This window comes from Trachurus japonicus, chromosome 9 (assembly GCF_045865225.1).
Source record: "Trachurus japonicus isolate A0001 chromosome 9, Traja_1.0".
NCBI lineage: Eukaryota > Metazoa > Chordata > Actinopteri > Carangiformes > Carangidae > Trachurus > Trachurus japonicus.
The window spans coordinates 31,264,262-31,288,367 of NC_140915.1; the positions used below are offsets into that span (position 1 = coordinate 31,264,262).

The 24,106-nt window shown below is 41.9% G+C and overlaps 2 protein-coding genes across 2 annotated transcripts in view; both read left to right on the plus strand.

The window, feature by feature from the left end:
- plpp5 (phospholipid phosphatase 5) overlaps positions 1-10,211 on the plus strand; it is a 23,194-nt gene extending 12,983 nt beyond the window's left edge. The window contains exons 4-8 of the mRNA XM_085787381.1: positions 3,011-3,101; positions 3,529-3,592; positions 3,683-3,807; positions 4,537-4,707; positions 6,457-10,211. Of these exons, the coding sequence (XP_085643507.1) occupies positions 3,011-3,101; positions 3,529-3,592; positions 3,683-3,807; positions 4,537-4,707; positions 6,457-6,626 (621 nt within the window). The 3' untranslated portion in view covers positions 6,627-10,211. The remainder of the gene's footprint in view (positions 1-3,010; positions 3,102-3,528; positions 3,593-3,682; positions 3,808-4,536; positions 4,708-6,456) is intronic.
- Positions 10,212-16,660: 6,449 nt separating this feature from the next.
- Positions 16,661-23,664, plus strand: cdc45 (CDC45 cell division cycle 45 homolog (S. cerevisiae)). The gene is made up of 18 exons (XM_085787382.1): positions 16,661-16,847; positions 17,212-17,271; positions 17,514-17,606; positions 17,884-18,021; positions 18,144-18,290; positions 18,383-18,441; positions 18,519-18,567; positions 18,674-18,735; positions 20,047-20,097; positions 20,251-20,370; positions 20,498-20,629; positions 20,729-20,827; positions 20,927-21,088; positions 21,677-21,815; positions 21,910-21,993; positions 22,100-22,218; positions 22,612-22,688; positions 23,326-23,664. The coding sequence occupies exons 1-18, from the start codon at positions 16,797-16,799 to the stop codon at positions 23,388-23,390; spliced, it is 1,707 nt and encodes a 568-aa protein (XP_085643508.1). The 5' UTR covers positions 16,661-16,796; the 3' UTR covers positions 23,391-23,664.
- The last annotated feature ends 442 nt before the right edge of the window (positions 23,665-24,106 follow it).

Here is a 24,106-nt window from a genome sequence, read left to right on the forward strand (position 1 = left end):
GTGTGTGTGTGTGTGTGTGTGTGTGTGTGTGTGTGTGTGTGTGTGTGTGTGTGTGTGTGTGTGTGTGTGTGTGTGTGTGTGTGTGTGTGTGTGTGTGTGTGTGTGTGTGTGTGTGTGTGTGTGTGTGTGTGTGTGTGTGTGTGTGTGTGTGTGTGTGTGTGTGTGTGTGTGTGTGTGTGTGTGTGTGTGTGTGTGTGTGTGTGCGCCAGCCGCTGTTAAGGATCAAATTGGTTGTCGTTTTTAATGTGTGGCTTCAGGAGAGCTAAAAATCTACCACCACTAAAATAAACTGTGTGATCATAATTAGGTTTATTTGCTGTTGACGTCCTTTAAGGATTGGATGACCAAACATTTTATTTTTCTCGACTAGTTAGCATGGATGTATGGTTAAAGGAGGAGGGGGTGATGTGGTGCCGTAAATCCATTCCGTACTGACGTTACAAAGCCGCGAGTGCCTGTAGGACGCTATTATACACAAGAGTGACTATAGTGCATCAGCATATTTGACTATAGTGCATCAATAGGCTTGTTATTTTGGTTATAAAAGGTGTACGATAATTTCCCTCAAAATACGATAATTTTATGCCTCTGGTACGATAATCCTACATTTCCCACCTGGCAACGCTGCGGGATATGTTGGTTATCCTGGCTGAATTTAGCCTCAAGTCGGTTGTTCAAAAGCAGGCTAAATCTATCCTGGTCAAGTTACTATGGTGATTTATTCTCTGCAGCTAGCCTGCTCCAGACCAGGTTAACAGCCAGGCTAAGTTGATTCTGTTGTCTTTATCTGTGAAGTCAGCAGTCACTCTGATCAGAAATCAACGTGTTTCATACAGTTATTCCATGTTCTTATGTACATATTGGCCTGATTTATAAACAAACTAAATACATTTACAAATCTGTGTCCATCTATGATATTTTATGACCACTAGTAGCTATATATCACTGGCTTCTCATAAAAAGCAATGTAGCAAAAATGGCATATAGATTTATTTTTTATAAAATGTTAATATATTGGCCTAAATATTGGTTGAGGTAAGAAAATGAGAATAAAATTGAGTGACTGTGAGCAACCACCTTCCAAATAATTTATACACCTCATGTGAACATTGTTATCAGCAATTTATTGAAGCAGCAGACTGCATAATGTTTTTATATTTACCGGTAATTCATTTTCACCTGTTGAACTTTTGGCCACTTTTGCTGTATGAACTTGTATTACTTGTTATGTAGGCTACTTAAGATTATAAGGAATTTGGGCAATGAATCATCTTCCACTGCTCATCATTTATTAGGCAAAGTGCACAACTGTTGGTTTGTGAAAGGAACTTGAGCTGTGATTATAGTTTTGGATTACTCAATCAGTCCGCAGTTGTCCGCTGCGCTCTCTCTGAGCTTAGACAGTGGTGCTTTTTTTTTTTTTTTTTTTTTTAAGAGGTGAGTCACCTGACGTCAGCACTAAGTTCCTGTTGATTGGAGGAAAGTAGCCACACCTGTCCTCTCATCGGTGAATCTGTGATCAATCTCTGTGGTCTACTGACGAGAGAATAACGCCTAGTCCACACGAGCCCGGGTATTTTTGAAACTGGAGTTTTACTCCGCGTCCACATGAGTGGTGTAATAAAAACACTCCGTACACACGCAACCGTGGAATCCGCTACCAAGTGACGCAATGCACGTATGGAAGGCTGTTTTAACCAATCAAAATACAGTGGAAACCGCTTATGGATCAAAAGGCTTGGGACGAATCATTTCTATACAAATGCTGTTTAAATAATTCGTTATCAAGAAATCCGCTTAAATAGTGTTCATTTTTGGTCATTTTATGGATGAAAACATGCGCAAAAACAATTTCAAAACTACGTGTAGCCTATTTATTTTATTTTCGGCGGTGTCCCTTTGACGTGCACTGCTGCAGCAGCCTGCACATGTTGCTGCACTGTGTTGTTGTGCTGTGTGCGTCACCTGGCTGGCTGAGCTGTCGGTGCGGCGCAACTCTTTATCACTGGCTGTTGTGTTGTCTGTCAAAACATGGATGAATGAAACATATCCACTTTATATCGACCGCGGACGTCACGAATACATTTTCGGCTTTTGGCTCGTTCCTCTTCTCCGCATAGGCTCTTTTTTATCACTGCATGATGCGACCCCCCCAATGATGCTGTGTGGAAAACCAGCTGTGGTCTGTGATTGAGGGTGAGTTTGGAGCTGACAAGAGGATCGCCCTGACGACCGTTTCGTTATATTTTTCTCATCGAAAAACTATACAAATAGCATTTAGATGATGTAAAAAAAAAATAAAAAATAAAAAAAGTGATAAAAATCCACTTTGTCCACTAATCTTTTTCATCTTTTTTCACCTCTATTTTTGCGAGCTCACTCAACTCCTTCAGCTGCAAACAACCTCTGCGGGCTGGCAGTGTTTACATCAGCACGTGTGCAGCTATGACGTCAACGAGAAAAACAATCACGGTTGCAGTGTCCACACGCACCCGGTGAAACCAACCCCGGCCGAAAACCCCACCCTGGACTCCGGTTTCAAAAAACCACGGTTTCAGGGTTCCAAAAGCACGGTTGCGTGTGGACAGGACATACAACCGGGAACATACGTTCACGGTTTCAAAAATACCCGGGCTCGTGTGGACAAGGCCTAAGTTCCACCTGGCTTGACCAAGCCGCTGCTCCTCAGCCTGGCTCGGCGTTAGTGCAACCAATTAAAGACAGGATGCGCCGATCAGACTCGGTCAAGCCGCGCTTGCTCAGTTATCCTGGATTTCTTTATGTGCAATACCGGGTCTCCACACAAACACTGACTTCATTGCAGCTTTGAAAACAATTTCCAAGTCATTGTGTAATAAAACTGGAGATTCTGTGTGTGTGGTTAGAAATGAGTGATCTTACGTAAATCACCACATGGCTACATTACATTGTAGTTGATATTAAAGGAAGGCAGTACTTTTGAAATATGTCTTTATATATATTTTATTTGTTATGTTTTTGTCTGCGTCAGAGTGTGGCTGTTTTCACCCCGCTGATTGTAATCGTGGCTTTCACCTCCATGAAGAGGGCAGAGCGAGGAGATGTGAAAGAAGCCTCTCTGGGTAAGACACTGACTGAGCTTTACAGTTCACACTACAAATTAAGAGACCACTTTAAAATGATCAGTTTCTCTGGTTTTACTATTATAGGTATGTGTTTGAGTAAAATGAACATTTCTGTTTTATTCTATAAATTACTGACAACATTTCTCCAAAAATTCCCCCCAAAATATTGTGATTAAGAGCATTTATATGCAGAAAATGTCAACTCGTCAAAATAACAAAAAAGATACAGTGTTTTCAGACCTGGAATAATGTAAAGAAAACAAGTTCATATATAGCTGCCATACATGTAGAGAAGCTGATTAAAGAAACATTTGAAGAGGTCTCAAATTTTTTTCCAGAGCTGTATATATTATAATAAGTCAACTAGCTTTTGATTAAAAGTATTTTTTTCACAATTCTCTTTTGTTTCCATCTTCTCTCCCAGCTGTGAGTCTAACTCTGGTCCTGAATGGCGTTTTCACCAACGTCATCAAACTTGTTGTTGGCAGGTAAAGACTGTACACAACATTACAACAACATTAGTAGGTCATACTGTCTGTCCTCCAGTGGAGGAAAGCCTAATCTCTGTTGTTCTTCAGGCCGCGACCAGACTTCTTCTACCGCTGTTTCCCAGACGGCCACATGAACCTGGAGCTGCGCTGCAGCGGTGACCCTGATGTGGTGATTGAGGGCAGGAAGAGCTTTCCCAGTGGACACTCTTCCTGTAAGAGAGGCTCTTATGTGCAATTATGTCTCTATAGCTGGTCCTTTTTCTATCAGCACGCAGTAATGGAAACAAATGAAAGAGCCATATGAAGCATCTGAAAATAGACCTATAAGTGTTTTTTGCCTCCAGGCTCTGGAGTTTATTGTATATGCAAGAGAGCATTGCACATTACCCCAAACATCACTGTTGTTGTACATTATTCTTTAAAGGGATAGTTCAACATTTTTGGCAAATTCAACCATTGCCATAATCCTCATAGTTTTAGGAGTAGGTTCATTACCTTTAATTGTCAGTGCAAGCTATTTTTAGATAGCGTGGTGAATGTGCAGGTCACAACTTGTCCATGAGAGCGTTTAGGAGTTTTTGAATTGTGTATTTGATGAGAGCTCATGTCTCTGCTCCGCCGTTCTAAAAATAGCTTGTACTGGAAATTAAAGGTAATGAACCTACTCCTAAATAGACTATAGGGATTATGGCAATGGGCCAATTTTCCAAAATGTTGAACTATCCCTTTAACGCTGAGGTTAAAAATAGAATAACAAATGCTTTTATTTTGTTGTCTTGAGTTGCTCTTTTAATTGGCTTGTTCTTTCTTGTAACTGCAGTATACTGATCGGTAAATACTCAGCCTGAAATAGATGTGGTGGTCATTGTTGGTTTATGAAGCTCCACTATAGACAAAAGCCATATAAAACTCCTCTTTTGACATGTTCTCTGTGTTGTCAGTTGCCTTTGCAGGTCTGGGCTTCACAGCGCTGTACGTTGCAGGGAAGCTGCGCTGCTTCAACGCAGCAGGTCAAGGGAGAGCGTGGCGGCTGTGTGCCTTCCTCACCCCCTTACTGATGGCGTCCGTGATCGCCCTCTCCAGAACCTGTGACTACAAACATCACTGGCAAGGTCAGAGCTACACACAGAGTTCAGACTGGCACAAAGCATCGTGCAGCAAACACTGACACATTCTCATTTCACTGGTTCCCATGGCAGAGGAGGTTCTGTCAAAGTGTCCAAATCTTTTTCTTTTTTTTTGCCTTTAATGGACAGGAGAGTTGAGAGAGAGACAGGAAATGGGAGGCAGAGAGGTGGGGAATGACACGCAGGATAGAGCCGCTCGACGCAGGATTCGAACTGGGGCCGCCTGCAGTGAGAACTATAGCCTCAACACATGGGGCGGGTTCTCTACCAACTGAGCTAAACACCGCCCCAAAGTGTCCAAATCTGATCATCAGACTGAACCGGCGTTGGTTTTCACCAGCCTCACGCTGAGCTTCATCCTGTCCAATAGTGGTTTTTAAATCAGTGTCAAAGCTGCATCTGTTGTGACTTAAATGTGTTGATAATGACAATTTTGAGTTTCTTTTACACCTCCACCAAGAACCAGATGAGGTCCAATCCAATCCACTTCATGTACATAGCAAAACATAAAAGTTTACCAAGTGCTGCACAGTGGCTAACGTACATACACATAATATTTAAAATAAATGCGTAAGAGCCATAAAAGAACGCGCAGATTAAAAATTCAATAAAATGAAAATAAAAAGACAGAAAAGAACAGAGGTCACACAACTCTCATGCTAAAAGTTAAAAGCCAAAGAATAAAAATAAGTTTTAAGATGCCATTCAAAAGTATGTAGGGTAGGGGACATTTTTATTTCAAGCGGTACTTCATTCCACAGAAGACACAGAGCTGCTCAGCTGACCTCAGGGGTCACCAGGGAGTGTAGACGTGCAAGAGGTTAAGAAATGTATTGAGGAGCAAAACAAATGGTGATGTGCTCATGTTTTCTACTTCCTGTAAGTGAGGAGCAGCAGTATTTTGGACTGTAACTGTAAGCGTGCCAGCTTTTCATGTGTCTTCACTCCACTGTCTTTATGTCCACATTTCTCTTAGTCAAGGCGGGCAATTTTACATTTTATGATCACATGCCACACATCCTCCACTGATGTATTTCCATTATACAGCCCTCAATAGGTAATCTATATTAACACACTCAGTTTGCATACAGCTGAATCATCATGAACTAACTGTGATAAATCAAATGTTTTGGAAAGCTGAGTTCACTGTCACTATCCACACCCAGGCCTAACCCTAACCCTGCCAGACCTGTTGGATCAATTCGAGTGAAGTGAAGGAGGCTGAGAAAAAAGCAACACATTGATTTTCAAGAACAAAATCATTGTAACTTTTTCACATTAGTTTGATGATCTTAAAGTAGAAGTAAGCGGAACATTTGTGTTAATATAAGTCTTAAATAGTTATATCTTCCGACAGCAATCACTTACAGTATATAGAGTGTCTGGTCCGAAACACGGGTCTGTCAATCACTCTGCTCTGCTGTAAGCCGAGGAGAAAACTTTCCTTGTATCCTACAACCTTTATCCAATGAGGAGAGAGAACGGCATAAAGTGTGTGTGTGCAGCCAAGGGATGCGTATGAGTGTGGTGACGTAGGGACGAGGGCGGGGACTGCTAACTCCATCGGCTGACAAGAAGTTAGCCAAAACGACCGGATCGCTTACTTCTGCTTCAAACATTTACGTGTGATAAATACGCAAAAAAAAAAAAAAGATCAGGAAGGGGGCAAAGAGTTTTTCAGGGTACTGTATGTACTGCTCCTGAGGATGTGCTCTGTGTCTCTTGTCTTCTCAGATGTGCTGGTGGGTTCTCTGCTGGGTCTGGCCTTCGCCTGGCTGTGCTACAGGCAGCATTACCCTCCGCTTCAGGACCCCGACTGCCACAGACCTCTGCGTCACAGAGAGACTGTTCCCGCCGCACAAGAACGCAAGCTGGCTAACTCCAACTACATCCTCCCCCTGTAGGACAGCTCTAACCTCACTACTTCTCATTTACACAGGGTTACATGATCAATTCTTCTTCTTCTGGTTTTCACACACTTAGGGCTGGGCACTATATCTATTTATTGTCAATCCTCCATCAATATAACTGTAATGTAGGGAATTTATTTCTGTTAAGGTGACACACGGTTTGCTTTCTGAGCTGAAATGACAAACTCATTGAGTCGGATCTCTCTCCAACGGTTTCTGACGCACTTAAGATTTTCTGGAAATAACTGTCGCCCTTTGTTAAGGCTACAATGATGTCATTAGTTTGTGGTTGTTTTAGCGCTGGAGCGCCTCTGGTCTTCTGGACACGTGCTTTAGTTGAGACATTGTTTTCCATACGGCCCAGCTCCACACACCCTGTGTATTGTGCCTATAGATCACATGACTTTAAACATTCACAACAGCTGAGCAGGTCAACCACACAAAGCACTGCACTAGTAGTCCACTGCCCATCCAGCTCTGGCTCAGCTGCTGTGACACAGTTTCCCATTTAGGGTCACTATTTTGTGATTGTTTTTTAGACTTGCGACTTTTTAAAACAAGCAGGGTTGAGGTTTAAGGCAAAAAAAAAAAGCCTGTGTACAGTATTTTCATTTCTGTGCATGGAACAAGATTTTGTGAGGAGAGTGCGAGCTCAAAAATCCATTCAGTCTGCACCGGCATCTCACGGTCCTGGAGCCACCTCGGTGAAGCATGGTGGAAGCAGGCCACGTCGGCTCCCCGTCAACAGTGGAACCGGACAAAGCCCGGGCTGCCAGACGCCCCCAGTCACCGAGCATCAGTCAGCTGGAGACGCATCAAAGAGGCCGACCCGGTGCCACACGCTGCAACAGTTAACGGCCCTCTCCTGAGCCAAGGGAAGGAGGGAATGCCCAGAACATCTGCTGTATGTAGTCCCACCTACTGGCCAATGAACAGCTTGATTTCTGTTGTCGGGGGGTGTTAGAGAACTTTCCTCCTCCTTTCTCCTCAAACACTATTGTTACACTTTAAACACAGATTCATCCTGCTGGCCACCCAGTCACAACACCACCTTTTTAAGCCCGTATAGGAAGAGACCGGCCGACGGTTGCCGCATAACTTAAAGCTCACATTCATCGTCACGTGACGACACATGAGCCGGCAGAGAGCAGTGAGATGGGATGAAAAAGCACCAAAATATGTGAATCTTTGAGCTCTGACTCTCCTCACCCTACAATGCTTGACTTTTCAAGAGGAGACAGGGCAACAGGTGACGTGGGCTGTTATATCTGAGAGGGGTGGGTGACACGGATCAAATCCCCTGTCATGGTGTATGCTGTCGTATACCATGATATATTTTGTGGTAAAAAAAACATTTTCTGAAAAATTACTATTGGATAAAATAATCAGATGGGAATGTCTTTGTTGATCCACAATGTTTATTATTTGAATTTAAGCTACTACATCGTAACACATGATGCCACAGTCAGAAGAAATTTAGTCCAGCCTGGCGATCTGCAGCATCATCAATGCAATCCAATCAGAGAAATTAGGAAATAACTGGCAGGACTCTGTCATATTCTTGTTGTCAACAAATCCCAGAAGTCAAAAGGCTACAGTGTGGTAGTCTGTAACAAAATAGTCAAAATGTCCTTTTTTTCCCTGCAAGTAATGCTTTGTTGAGGACTATTTTGTGTGGCGGATTAACAAACATTCATCAGGAGCTGTATGCTACAGAGGAATAGACAGGCTTCACCAACAAAGGAAATCATTCTCTGGTCTTTTCATGAGCTTTGTTGACAATAAGAAAATAAATGTATCCCGTAAAGCAACGGTTAGAAACACAACGTTCAAATCTCCATCCTGTCACAGTGCCCACCCCTACCTGACAGTAACCACCTCAGTTGCATTTAAAGGCAGGTTAATCAAAGATCATTTGTCAGCACCGCACCTTTAGTCTCTGCATTCTTTGCTCTGCTGCCTCTGTCGAGTGCTTTAACTTTCTCCGTCTTCCTATGATATCGTTTGAATGTTTCCATTCACAGATTTCACAGATAAAACATCCTGATGTAGCAGCTCCGCTCGACTCTTCTCGCAGCTTTTGCCGTGCCTGACGTATTTTGATTCTCTATCACAAAGACTGGACAGCACATCTGATATCATTACATGTGAATATATGACTGTAAAAGAAAAGGTTTTACTACATCAGTGGTCTCAGGCTTACTGTAGGTCTGGTTTTTGTTACTGCACACTCTTCTGCCAGCCTGTCCGAAGAGAGAGAGAGAGAGAGACTTGTCTCTGATGAGCCTACATGGGGTCAGACTGTAATCTCTCCAGGTGACGGTGCTAGCCTCCCAGTGCTCTCGCTGGTCAGGTTTTCTATCCTGTTAATAGTTTTATTAGCATGTGACCTCTGGTGGTTTTGTCCTTCTTCCCTGGTACTTTTCATGCACTTCTTTTTTTTCTATTATATTTTCATTTCCACTTATTTGGGATCTTTCTGTATTTTTTTTTCTTTATTTGTGTGTAATCTGTTCTTTAAGTATGTGTAATTGTAAGGAAACGATTTAGCTTGTGAACGTCTTGCAGGGTCAAAGCACTTTTTTGCTCGTTGCTGTGGACCGAGCTGAAAACGGCTGGATCACAGTGGTTTAGACCAAGCCTGGCAGAAAAAAAACAAACGGATGAATTTGTGCCTTTGTTTGATACATCGCTTTATGGCTCTCTGTTAAAGAATGGAGTGTGTACTGCATGTAAGAGAGTGCGCTCTCTGTCACCTTAACTTTGTTTTGAACCTTTACATTTTATTGTTTTACAGTGTAGGCTATAGGATTCATTTGTGAAGATATGACATGGTGTTTAATTGTGGCATGCTGCCTTTCTTTACCTCAGAAAAACCTTGTGTAATTTCTTTCCATACCTTAAATTGTAAATGTGAAGATTTCTCTGTGCAAAGTGTAAAATTTACATCTGAGGAATGAGACAGGAGGTGGAAAACCTCACTTTTTACAGACCTTTGGGACAAATATGATCTTACTTTACTTAGTCATTCTTGCAGGTATTTATGAGAAGATGTATATGTCTAGGTATATTTAATTTGGGGGCATGTATGGAGTTTACTTGAATTTTGAAATTGTTTGTTTACCTTAAATGATAATGCTATTTCATGAAACAGGAAATGTATTTGTTGTGGGCACATGGGTTGTTGGGGGATGTTTCAGACAAAAAAAAAAGACTGCTGCATTTTTCTAAGATCCTGCATGTTTCACAGCTACATAGCAATGCATTTTCCTCACTTCTTCCTTCCATATCCCCTCCTGTAGGGTTGGGGTCCATGTCTATCAACTTATGTGATTATCATTACATGCATACTTTATCCGGTTGGTGATCATGTCTTGTCTCCTTCAGATCTGTTGTCATGACAAGGAATGAGACATAAACTTGCCTATTTGTGTTATTTATGCCATGCCCATGGTCATCTGCTGGTAGGACCATACAGCAGCCGCTCCTGCTGCTACAGTATCCTGATTGTACATGTTGTGATGCTTTTAATGGATCTTTTGGTGGCACTAAACAATGTTTCTAAATAATCTTGGAGTACACACTGTCTTTTGCTTATTTTCTCTTGAGTCACCAATCCTGGTTCTCAGTACGTGTGATGACTCAGGCATTTGACAAACTACATTTTAGTGTAAGGGATATAGTAAGAAAGTTGGCATGTAGTAACCTGATAAACTTACTTACAATATATTTGTTGCAAATGTATAATATTATAATTTTGCAGCAGCTTGAGCTGCACCAATAAAAGTACACAGAAAAGCAGTATTTACTTTTAATTACATTTTTATTTTAAAGCTGTGACTTATACACTTTCGTTGCAGATGATTGTACAGTACATCTTATTCAATTTCAATTTTAATTTATTTAAAAGGGACAATGTACAGTTAAAACATAAATGTTGCCATTTGATGCACTATACCAGATTATAGCTTTAAGCTAATTTGCATCTGTAGTCCCTTGGCAGGTCACAAAAATACAACACAGTAACAAGACAGATTAAACAGTATACAGGGATAAAACACCACAGCAACATGGCTACACACGTCTGCGTGCAACTCCCCCCACCTCCCTCATCCCACCCACGCCCACACCCACACACACAAAAGGAAGTCTAAGGACCAAATTAGTGGTTGCAGAGCTGAGTAGCTTTTAACAGATTTTTTAGGTTAGATTTGAAAACTCTGAGAGAGCTACTGCTCCTTACGGCGTCAGGTAAGGTATTCCACTGGTTTGTGGCTCTTACAGAAAAAGCAGATTGCCCCGCTACAGTGCGGCGAAATGGTATGGTACAATCTCGTATGGAGGATATTCTAGTGGATCTGATGGAATTTGACGAGCGAGCATGGACAAAAACACATAATGGCTGTGGGGCCAAACCATTTAAAATTTTATAGACCATACACAAATTGGCGAATAACCTAAAATTCTCAAAGCTCAATAACTCATGTTTCTCAAGTATCCTACAATGATGATAACGAATTGGCTTTTTGTCCAGTGTTTTTAAAGTTTGTTTGTATAAAGACTCCAGAGGTCTCAAAGTAGATTCACCAGCCTATTGTTTTAATGCTGATCCTTGGAATTCAATTTAAATTTTAACAAGAGGGAATGACAAACCTATCCCCCTGCACATTTCTATGGAATTATTTTCAATTTCATTGAATTAAATTTAACATTTTTATTGGTGATTATTATTTGTTTATGTTACATTTAGTTTTCTTTTTGCCTAAAGGCTGTAGAACTTTGGATATTAGTTTCCCATACGTATCTATTATTGTAAAATATAAGATCCCACACCCCACCCCAACATACTTAGGTTGTTTCCTTTACTTTTAAGTGTGGCCCTCATCACCCTACATTAAAGTATGAACAATACTTTTTAGATCCAATGATTAGAATAAACTGGTATAGTTGTGGGTTGATTGTATTCTGGCCATTGGCAGGTCTCTACACTTAGTCAACGTCATGGTTTGCAGGAAATTAAATGACAGATTTAAAAAAAAAAAAAAAAAGCTTTTAAAACTAAAGGAAGTTAAGAACATAATTAAATACAAATTAAAGTAAAGATGGCAAAAGCAGTGGAAGATAGGAAGGAAGGTATAGGTTATAGAATTCAGAGGAAGGTAGGAGATGTGGAGGGAGAGCCAGAAGGGAAGAGGTAGTTTTCTACATGCAGCAATGAACAGCACATTATAGCTACAGGTAAATATGACACAAGGGGCTGTGGTTATTGTGGTCTTGAGGAGACAGTGGAGCATGTTTTACTTCATTGTAGGAAATATGAAGCAGCCAGGAGGCAAATGGTTCAGGATAGTAGGGGGGCCAACGTAGCCAGTATCATATAGCCGTCATTTTTTCTCGTTAATTTTTGGAGACTGTTATATCTTGATTCTTGGGGTTCATAGCAAGACAAATACAAGTGTCTCCATTTTTTTCCCTTTGGATTTAGTGGTAATAATTGTAGGTCAAATAAAGATGTATTTTGGGCGAAAATCCTACCTTTTGTTATGGACATCAAGGATATAATCCTGAAAACTACATAAATACTACAAAGTAATGCACAAAATAGATTCAATTTCATAAAATAATACTACTTATACCTATAATAATACTTCTGGGCTGATGACCGCTTCCTTTTCGCAAAATTATACGAATTGTGACATACTGATTTTATAAACCTAAAATGCTCAAATCTGTACAAGGAAAATAATACGGTTCATTATTATTCATCACTCAGATGTTAGAATACCCATTTCTCATCTCATAGACTACACAGGTAAGTTACATTTACATTTTTTTCACTACTACAGTGTTAATTTTTGGAGAGTGAATGACTTCTTGGGTGAAAATATGTCTCCATCTCTCTATTTTTTTTTCTTTTTTTACTTCTCTTTTAAATTTGATATTTTGAACCTTATTTGCACCATTAAATATGATTACAACGGTTAAAATTACTATTTTCATGAACTAAAAAGTCCTCTTTTTAGTTGTGATTATATTTGATAGTATTTGACAGATGCCATTACAAACAAACATTTTAATAAAGAACACAATAGCTATTGATCTTGCTGAAAAAAGAACAAAATTTCAAGTCATACCATTTTTGACCTTTGTTTTTTAAACATGCCTATTAATATATCAAACAAACAAAAAAACACTCATCTTCATCAATGGCCATCAGATGTCCTTGGCTGACATTTGCACAGACCTCTTCATCTGCTCCACACAGGCACATCTCGGTGCAGTTGAGATTTTGAGACCTGCAAGAACAATGTGACATGCAAAAGGTTTTCTTGCAGCCACATTTGATGAGATGTATGATGGTGGCTGAGACTCGGGGATCCTGTGTTGTGACTGGCACCAGTTTACCTCCCTCTGCCTCCCATCCATATTCTGTTGCCGGTGGTAACTGTGGGTAAGGTGTGAGGTCCTGATTCCATACCATTGTCTGGAAATGTGCACGGGCAATGGCTTGATGTAAGGCTCCTTGTGTTGGTGGCAGTCTCTCAGCTTCTAACTGTTCCTTCGAGAATAATCTCCACCTGAGATCACAGACATTTACCAGTGTGGTACCATGCTCATACAGCTGACAGACAAATGCTTCAAAACGTCTTTCTATGTCAGGACTCAACTTTTCTGCAGTCTCCAGGGCAGCAAATGCTGATACCACCTCCCCTGGACATCTGTTGAGTGCTTGCCAACAGGTCAGCTTTCCTTTGCCAGCAAATCAACCTGTCTGGTCAGCTCCAGAGAAGGCATGGAACCTGGTAAGGCTGCAGCCAGCTACTTACCAAGAGCATGGACTACTGGTCCCAAAGAGATGATCCGTTTCTTGTTCCCCACACATGAAGTAAGTGTCCTTGCACAACTGATGGTACTGTCGAACTGCAAGAACAAACACATCTGTGTCTGGGGACTCGATGCAGATTTTTGTTGCCCATCTCTGGGCAGCATCCAGGCTGTGCAGGGTTATGGTGGTATCAATATTTGCTGCCCCGGGGACTGCAGAAAAGTTGAGTCCTGACATAGAAAGAAGTACTGAAGCATTTGTCTGTTAGCTGTATGAGCATGGTACCACACTGGTAAATGTCTGTGATCTCAGGTGGAGATTATTCTCAAAGGAACAGTTAGAAGCTGAGAGACTGTCCCCAACACAAGGAGCCTTACATCAAGCCATTGCCCGTGCACATTTCCAGACAATGGTATGATATCAGGACCTCACACCTTATCCACAGTTACCACCGGCCACAGAATATGGATGGGAGGCCGAGGGAGGTAAACTGGTGCCAGTCACAACACAGGATCCCCCAGCCCCAGCCACCATTATACATCTCATCAAATGAGGCTGCAAGAAAACCTTTTGCATGTCACATTGTTCTTGCAGGTCTCAAAATCCCAACTGCATTGAGATGTACCTGTGTGGAGCAGATGAAGAGGTCTGTGCAAATGTCTGCCAAGGACATCCGATGGCCACCGATGAAGATGAGTATGATGGTGATCCTTCCATTTAAACAAAGTTACTGAAATCCGTTCTGTCATGGATTATTTTGTTGGCAGCATGAAGACTGTATTGTGTCATGTTTTTGTTTGTTTATTTCTACAGTATATTGACAGTTGGTCTTCAGGTCTGGATTGATATATTGATAGGCATGTTTAAACAACTTTGAAATTTTGCAAAGGTCAAAAATGATATGACTTGAAATTTTGTTCTTTTTTCAGCAAGATCAATAACTATTGTGTTCTTTATTAAAGCAGAAGTAAGTGATATATTTGTGTTAAAGCAGATAACAGCGGCACGGCCGTTTCGGCTAATGCTGTGTTCAAGGCAGGCTTTTGAAACCGTAAGTTACAGCTTCAAGTCACAACTACGACTTGGTAGCGTTCCAGGTAACCCGTAGCTCGTGTTTTTACCGTCCTGTTGTCTGTGAAAGTTCCCTATAACGGCCACTCGTAACTTCCGACCCGTGAACTCGTACCAGATCGAACTGGTATGACTTCACAGGAAGGAAAAACACAAAGTACGAGTTTCCTTGAACGCACCATGAGTTAGCAGCCCCCGCCCTTGTCAGGCATCAATTGGTCCTCGTGCTACGTCACCACATTCACGCGCATCCCTTGGCTGCACACACAGCCCTTCATGCCATTCTCTCCCCTCATTGGATAACACTTGTATCCCACAAGGAAAATTTTCTCCTCGGGTTACAGCAGAGCAGAGTGACGGCCGAGACTCGTGTTTAGGCTGAAATACTTCATGTAAGTGATTGCTGACGGAAAATAGGACTATTTAGGACTTATATTAACAAAAACATTCCACTGATATCTGCTTTAATATAAGTCTTAAATAGTTATATCTTCCGACAGCAATCACTTACATAGAGTGTTTGGACTGAAACACGGGTCTGTCAGTCACTCTGCTCTGCTCTGAGCCGAGGAGAAAACATTTATCGTATCCTACAGTTTTTATCCAATGAGGAGAGAGAACGGCATGAAGGGCTGTGTGTGCAGCCAAGGAACGCCGTGAATGTGGCGACGTAGGGACTGTTATGGTGCGTTCAAGGAAACTCGTATTTTTCCAACCGTGAAGTGGTACCAGTTCGATCTGGTACGAGTTCACCGGTCGGAAGTTACGAGTGGCCGTTATAGTGACTTTCACCGGTAAAACAGGTCGGAAAAACACGAGTGGGTTGCCTGGAACGCTACAAAGTCGTAAGTTGTGACTTGAAGCTGTAATTTACGATTTCAAAAGCCTGCCTGGAACGCAGCATTAGCGAAAACGACCGGACCACTTACTTCTGCTTTAAAATGTTTGTTTGTAATGGCATCTGTCAAATACTATTAAATATAATCACAACTAAAAAGAGGACTTTTTAGTTAATTTTAGTTCATGGAAATAGTAATAACCATTGTAATCATATTTAATGGTGCAAATAAGGTTCAAAATATCAAATTTGAGAGAAAAGTAAAAAAAAAAAAAAAAAGTCTGAAAAGATGGAGACATATTTTTTCTCAAAGTCTAATCACCCAAGAAGACATTCCAACCACTCTCCAAAAATTAACATCCCAAAATTACGGAAATACATTGGCCCCCCTACTAGGACCTAAATAGGACAAAGGGAGCCTATGTTTAATGACATGGATACTTAGGAGTAGTTCAGGGAGTAAATGTATCCATTTTTGTTGAAATTTCTCAGAGTACGTAATCTGTTTCACAGAATCTGAGAGAATAGTATAGGTTATTTTTTCTTCTTTCAAACAACAGATATGAACAGATCAGACTGTACCCCTAGTCAGTTGGTGGCGGTAACGCACCATAACGCTGTTTGCCCTAAAGAAGAAGAATAAGAAGAAGTTAGGCTCGTTCGAGATGAGCCAGGCGTGCGCAGAATCGATCGCCGGTGACCAGCGCACAATGCATGCCGGTTAGATTTGTGTCCGACTTGATCCCGACTTGCTCTGACGTCATGCACGCGCCTGCAACGATAACCTCACGAGATCAAGGCGGCCGCAGTTTTTAGAGCCAGGCGCCGCAGTTGCTCTCCACCATCAGACTGCTCTCCACCGACTGCAACCGCCTGCAAGCCTCAGGGCATGATGGGAAACGCACCGGATCACGAGCTGATTGGCTCTTAGTTAGGACTGCAAACACTACGTGTTGTTGTATGAGATGCTAGATTATATGAACCTAGGCTACTGCTTAAAAAAAATATTCACACTGAGTCAAACTTATATCCTGAGAAATATATTGGTTATTTATTGGACAATTGCAGTACAGCATAAGAAATATATACTTTGGTGACTTCCTGTTTGTATTGACGGCGGCTGGAAACTGTCCGACTTGACTGCAGCTTTCTGTCACCACCCCCTGCTGCTGCCGCCTGCTCTCGCCGACCGTCCAGGCGAGGCGCAGTTCATCTCGAACGAGCCTAACGTGATGACGTCGCTTCAAATGTATGACGTTACGTCGTGTTCCTTCCTCCCCAGTGATTGGTCGGATGTGACGTGCGGGTTTGGCGCCACATTTCTGAAGCAGAAAACGCTCCGTTGCTGACAACAAACCAAAATAAGTCGCTGTTGATGCCTCTTTAACTGTCTTTTACCGAGTCAGCCTCATCTTTTAACTTTTTAAAAATGTTCATCACGGACATAAGAAAGGAGTTCTATGACGTCGTGTCCAACCAGGTAGGTCTCCGCTCTGTGTAACCTTAGTTAGCTAACCTGAACCGTGAACGGGTTGGACAAGGAAACGCAGCTTACTACACCGAGCGACTAGTCCTCCGTCTGCTGCCCTGTACTGTCCTAAGAGGATATTATATAACGTTATATTAAATGACCGATACGGTTAGTACACTGTTAAAGCGTCAATGTCCAACACTCATTCACATTACGCGGAACAAAACAGAACCGACCCGTAGCTTTCCTCTTCACCGCAGAGTTTGCCGTCGCATGTTTGCTAATGTCTCCGAGTGATGATAAAGTCAGTTATATTGTGTTTAGTATATAGAATATAACTCAATCTGTATGTGCTACGACACTGTGTTTCCAGAGAGTGGCGCTCCTGGTGTCGTCAGACATCGACGCTCTGTGCGCCTGTAAGATCCTCCAGGTAAGACAAGACACACCTGCTGCTGTCAGCTCACTGATGGAACATAGTTCTCCTACACTTGGTGTGGGAGGAAGATTAACATTTCTGAGATCAAACTAATGGATGCTGACCAGATGTTTGTTATACTTTTGTACTGTCTATGAAACACATTTAATAAAAAGCTTCATTTTCAGTGACCCACTGGTTCATAATGAATAAGTGAAGTACAAAGCTGTTGCTGAATCTCTGTGTCTCTTCACCAGGCGCTGTTCCACTGTGACCAGGTCCAGTACACACTGGTGCCAGTTACAGGCTGGCAGGACCTTGGCACTGCCTTCCTTGAACACAAAGAACAGGTATGGGCAAATCAGACCTACCTTGTTTTTTAATCATTTAATTTATGCACACATTACAAGTAGACAAGTACAAGACAGTGTGGGACAAGGGGCAATTACAGAACAAACCAACAACATAAGACAAAACAAAGCAAGGGGGAAGGGGGGGGGGTTGTGTGTCTGTTACAGAAGGTCAAAGGAAATCCAACCTAACCTCAACACCTGAATATCTGACAGAAGCGTAAACAAGTTGAGGGTTTATAGGCTGTCTCACCAAAGTCACTGTGTTGTGTTGTAGTTCCGATACTTTGTTCTCATCAACTGTGGGGCTAATGTGGACCTCCTTGAGATGCTGCAGCCAGACGATGACTCCGTCTTCTTCATCTGTGACACCCACCGTCCTGTAGACGTGGTCAACGTCTACAACGACACCCAGGTGACTGATGATGGCCAGTCCAGCTTCAATGATTGATAATGATGGAGAGAAAACCTCCACAACTCAGCCCATTACATTTCACCCTAACTATATAATATGAACTCCTGTCATCTCATCCACAGATTAAGCTTCTAATAAAACAGGACGATGACCTGGGCGTGCCCTCATATGACGACATTTTCCGAGATGATGAAGAAGAAGGAGGTGACTCCGGGAACGAGAGCGATGAAGGCTCTGAGCCGTCTGGTAAACGGAGGAGGTTCGATGAGGTAGGTGACCAGAGCTGGAGCCAATCGGAGCAGCAGCGGATGTAGATCTACTGTGGACGGTGTGGTTCATGCTTGTCATCCTGTCACTGCAGGGGGCCGTGGAGAGGAGGATTGAGAGGCAGCGAGCGAGGAGAGAGTGGGAGGCACGAAGGTGAAGTGTTTCTGTGGAGATGTAAGCAGTGTGTTTGTGTTAAATGAACTGATGCTAATGTTTGACTCGTCTCTCAGGAGGGAAATCCTGTTTGACTACGAGCAGTATGAATATCACGGGACTTCTGTGAGTAGCAGTTCTTAAAGCTTTTCTTTTCTTTTTGACTTCTACCTTCATATATTTGGTTTTGTCATTCCTGAAAATGTCTGTTTTCATCTTTGTGTCGTGTCAGGCTGCCATGATGTTTTTTGAGCTTGCGTGGGTGTTGACTAAAGACACCAAGGACATGCTCTGGTAAGTCACCTGATCATTCTGGTCACAAAGACCTGATTATAGAGACATCTTATACAGGCGGCCGCATGCATCAGCTACAACTCTACACCCACTTGATACCGTTTATCATTCAGCCCTGAGATTAATTACAGGTGACAGCTACAACACTCATCATTGTGACCTGGATTCTAAAGTTGAATGGCCCTGTGATAGACACCGGATTTTATTTATTTTTAAAGCTCTCACTGGTCTCTTACCATCCTATATTAACTCATTAGTATATTTTAATTTAAAGTCTCTATCATACTGACTGGCTCACACTGCAGGTTCCCTCTGTTAAAGGGATAGTTCAACATTTTGGCAAATTGGCCCATTGCCATAATCGCTATGGTCATAGCAGTAGGTTCGTTAACTTTATTTTTTCGGTGCAAGCTATTTTTGGAAGGCTCATGGGATTCCTTGGTTTCCCTCATCAAACTCATCAAATACACAATCCAACAACTCCAAAACGCTCTGGTGGACAAGTTGTGACCTGCACATTCACCAAGCTATGAGATAATAACGGTATGTTACGAGACAGAGTTGTTTTAGAGGTAAATGCAGAGACTGCTTGATGAAAAACTGCCCCTGATGCAAGCTGCTTTGCATGAATTTACCTCGAAAACAACTCTTGTCTCGTAACGTACCGTTATTATCTCATAGCGTGGTGAATGTGCAGGCCACAACTTGTCCACGACAGCGTTTTGTAGTTGTTGGATTTTTGTATTTGATGAGGGAAACCAAGAAATCCCATTAGCCTCAGTAGCGTAGCTCTGAGCGGCTCGGCTCCACCGTTCTAAAAACAGCTTACACCGACAAATAAAGGTAACAAACCTACTGCTATGACTATTATGGCAATGGGCCAATTTTCCAAAATGTTGAACTATCCCTTTAACATTCAATTTGGAAAGTCCAGTTTTTCTTACTGTGTGCACCTGCAACCTGGAACACTCTGCAAAACCATCTGAAACCTACCACACATTTTATCATTTAAATCCACAACTGCATCTTATTTAGCCTCCAACTGCTCTTGTTTTTAACTAGACTTCTCTGTTTTCAGTTTATCTTTGTCACTTTTACTTTGCTTATGTATGTTTCAAACATTTTGTGTTTTGTCTTGTCCTCAAATGTTTTGTGTTTTGTCCCGGCTATATTGTAAATGAGGCTGCTCCTCAATGTATTTCTGAGTTTAAATAAAGGTTATAAAAATAATAATAATAAATTCTCTATCCATTTATCACATGAACATGTTGTTATTGCACAGTGACTGTACTGTGTGTCATTGTTTTGCAGGTGGGCCATCATCGGGCTGACAGACCAGTGGGTTCATGACAAAATCACACAGTAAGAGCGTCCTCACTGTTTCCCTGTAGAGTTGAAACACCCTGCTGTCATTCACCGCTCTCTGTTCATCATTGGATACCAGATGTTTATTGTTTGTTTGCATCGAGTTGTTCATGTGTACTGAATGAACCTCGTGTCCCTTGTTCTTTCTAGTATGAAGTATGTCACTGACATCGCCACAATGCAGCGCCATGTTTCCCGCCATAACCACCGAAATGAGGATGAAGAGAACTCGCTCTCCATCGACTGTATGAGGATCTCCTTTGAATATGAGTATCCTTAATAACTGCTGGGATCTCCCACACACACTGCAACAACCACTCCCAACCTTTTGGAGCAACTTGGTTTTTAGTTTTTTTTTTCCCCCCTTTGTCTGGTGCTCCTTGACTTCCTGCTTCAGCCTGCGACTCACCCTCTACCAGCACTGGACTTTGTATGAGAGCATTTGTAATTCCTGCTACACGTCTTGCAACTTCAAGCTCTGGACGTTAAATGGACAAAAGAAACTCCAGGAGTTCCTGGCTGACATGGGGTAAGAGCTCCGTGTCTGTCGAGGTCAGCCTGATGTGGGATGGAGTTCACTGGTTTTCTTGCTGATATTTGATGTTTGTTGTTACTGTTACTGTACCAGGCTACCGCTGAAACAAGTGCGGCAGAAATTCAATTCCATGGACCTGTCAATCAAAGAGAATCTAAGGGACGTCATTGAAGAGTCTTCTAATAAATATGGGTAAGAATCTAGAAGAGACTGAAAGAGATCATCCACACTGTCATTCAGTTTCCTTTTCACGGGCTGTACACAACCCCCCACCCCTCCTCCCTCTGTCAGAATGAAGGACATCCGTATCCAGACGTTTGGTGTCCACTTTGGCTTTAAGAACCGTTTCCTGGCCAGTGACATGGTGCATGCCACCGCCGCTCTGCTGGAGAGCACAGAGAAGGACGAGAGCAACGGCGACAACTTCATCAAGGCCCTCGACTCCCTCTCCAGGTGAGAAGCAGGAACTAAAAGACCCCTCACGGCTGTCACAATCCAGACTTTTTAGTCCATTATTAATTGCCAAAGAAATAATTGTTAACGTCTTACTCAAAAGTTCTACATCAATACATGCTCATTGAAATGCAGTTGTCGAATATAAGAGACAAAGCTCCTCCAGATAAACAGTTTGTGGCTCCACTCATGTGTCATTAAACCATAGAGGAAGAAGGGGGCTATGTGATGATGTCATTAAAAGAGGACCAGTATTGTGCTACATTTTGGTGAAAGTTGCAAAACTGTAGCATGTATGGGAAGTATGATTTCCGAAGAAGAAGGAGGAAGCTTTTTGAAGAAAATCGTTAAAACACAAGACAGTGAATGATGAGCTGATGTCTGTGATGTCAGTGTTTAGTTTCTGTTGATACTGCAGTGGTTCAGTCTGATCTTGCAGTGCAACATGCCAAACATCAATGGAGTCCATGAAGGAGTCCATTTCAGTTTTGGTTAAATGAATGGTGAAATATAAATGTTTATTTATTCAATGATGTTGATGACCAGCACTGAACTCAGTCTATAAAACGTGTGTGTGTCTGTGTGCAGGAGTAACCTGGATCGTCTCCACTCCGGCATCGACCTGGCTAAGAAGAAGCTGATGGCTATCCAGCAGACTGTGGCCAGCTGCATCTGTACCAACCTGATCCTGTCCCAGGGCCCCTTCCTCTACTGCTACCTCATGGAGGTAGGTGTCTGTCTGACTCACATGTGCCTGTTGGCTGTTGGTGTACAGGATGTGCTGCTGATCAATCCCCCCCCTCCTCCTCTCTGATCTGTAGGGAACTCCTGATGTGAAGCTTTTCTCTAAACCCATGGCCTTGACTCTGCTCTGCAAATACCTCTTGAAGGCCTTTGTCCATTCAGTGAGTCTCTGATTGCTTTCAAGACTGATTGAAAATGTGAAGGGAATAGACTGAGAATCTGCTTTAATGGTGCTCTCTCCACCCTCACGCTGTCTTTGTTATTTAGACGAGGAATAAACGCTGCAAACTGCTTCCCCTCATCATGGCTGCGCCCAAGGATGTGGAGAAGGGAACCGTCATTGTTTTGGGAATCCCACCAGAGTCTGAGACCTCTGACAAGAAGAAGTAAGACCTGACAACACATCTGGCTCTGCACAAAGTCACTTGACCTTAATGAATGAAACTGCAGCGTCTGCCTTAAGAAGCTTCTGTTTGAAAGAAACATGATGGGACAATCTATTGCAGTGATCTGTCAGCACACAATTAAAACATTATAATGACAGATTTTCCAGATTTAATTACACTTATTTTCATCATTATACAGTATTTAGATGTACAATATCTTGACTTGACTTAGTTTGCATTTTTTTTGGTACAACCAGTGCCTCCGAAAGCCAAAGATATTCAGTTTACCCCCAAGATACATACAAACAAACCAAAAGCCTGCAATTAAACAGACATGTGAATGTAAAGGTCCATTATTTCAGCTCTAATCTTGTCTCTTCTCTGCTCCATAAGTTTCTTTGGCCGAGCGTTTGAGAAAGCTGCAGAGAGCACCAGCTCCAGAACTCTTCATGACAACTTTGATACATCGAGTAAGTAACGGCTTCATCCACTGTTCTAATGTGACGGGGTCTGATCAACCAGTATCAGGACCAGTTCCAACACGACCTTAAATCAAGTCATAGTTTTTTTCATTGGTTAATACACTATTTATTATTATTATTATTATTTATTTATGTAAGATATTTATTGATAGGATAGTGGAGAGTACCCAGTTTACCCAGTGTACCCAACAGAACACAAATGTATGCTTTCACTGGGGATGCTATTAATGTAACATTAATAATAACATTATTCATTTTTAACCACTTGACCACACTATAAATACACATTTGACATAAACATGAATAAACTCCATGTGGTGTTCAATGAATCCATAGATGAAATTTAACAGAAGATGCTGGAGATGTTCTCCCACTCAGACTCTAGGTGGCAGCATCTCATTTGTGTAATTGACAGTCTGGCTCTGAGTTGAGTCCACACAATGGAAGCTGTGGGGCTTCATGAGGTGAATGACACTCGTAGGTCCTGCTTCATTTGAAGAGAAGGTCCAGGCTCCAATATTTATTCACTTCTCTGGATGTTATGTCCCCAAACAAAACAGGTTCCATAGAGATGTGTGTGTTTTCTTCATGCACTTATACTGTACTTGTGCTTTTCCCTGTGCAGTAATTGAACTGAAGACTGAGGACAGGAGTAAGTTTCTGGATGCGCTCATCACCCTCCTGTCATGAGGAGCTTCAGCTCAGAGGAACCGTGGGTCCAGGCTGTTGGCTCCAGGTTTTAACTGTGCTGCGAGTGTGATGGTGTCTTTACATCAGATGTGACTGGTGTCCATCAGACCAGAACTTTATCTGTCTTTTGTTTTTAAGGGTTTTAATGAGTTTGTGTATATTGTACAGTCTTTGTAAATGAGTGGAAGTCTTAATTTTGAGTTTTATTCTTGTCTGTGTATGTGAGTAGTAACATTTTAAACATGTGTAATAAATCATATTAAACGGCTTAAATACAGCAAATGGCCAAAGTGGAGTTTGTTGTTTTGATGGAGGGTTCACCTCAGACTTCACATTCAGACTTTAGTTTGACATGATTAGGGTACTGCAGTTTTTACAGTCTAAACAATAATATAAGATTCACAGTTAAATGTGTCCCAGTGTTTTTAGAGTAAAGGAAGTGAGTCAGATGAATGACTTTTATCAGCTCCACCACTGCAGTATTTAAGAACTGTACTAAAACCCATAGAAACAGCTGTTTGCAGCCTGACAGGTGACAGAGTAGAGTTCATTAAACCAGTTCATGATCTTCAGTCCTGAAGCTGCTTCATTTGAAATGTAAATATTCCACAATGGGGAAAAACTGGTTAGTAGGTCTCTGATACTCTTTTCATCTTGGCTGCCATGGTGACTCATGCTGAGAAGCAACATTGTCACTTGTTGTGGGCAGAGAGGAT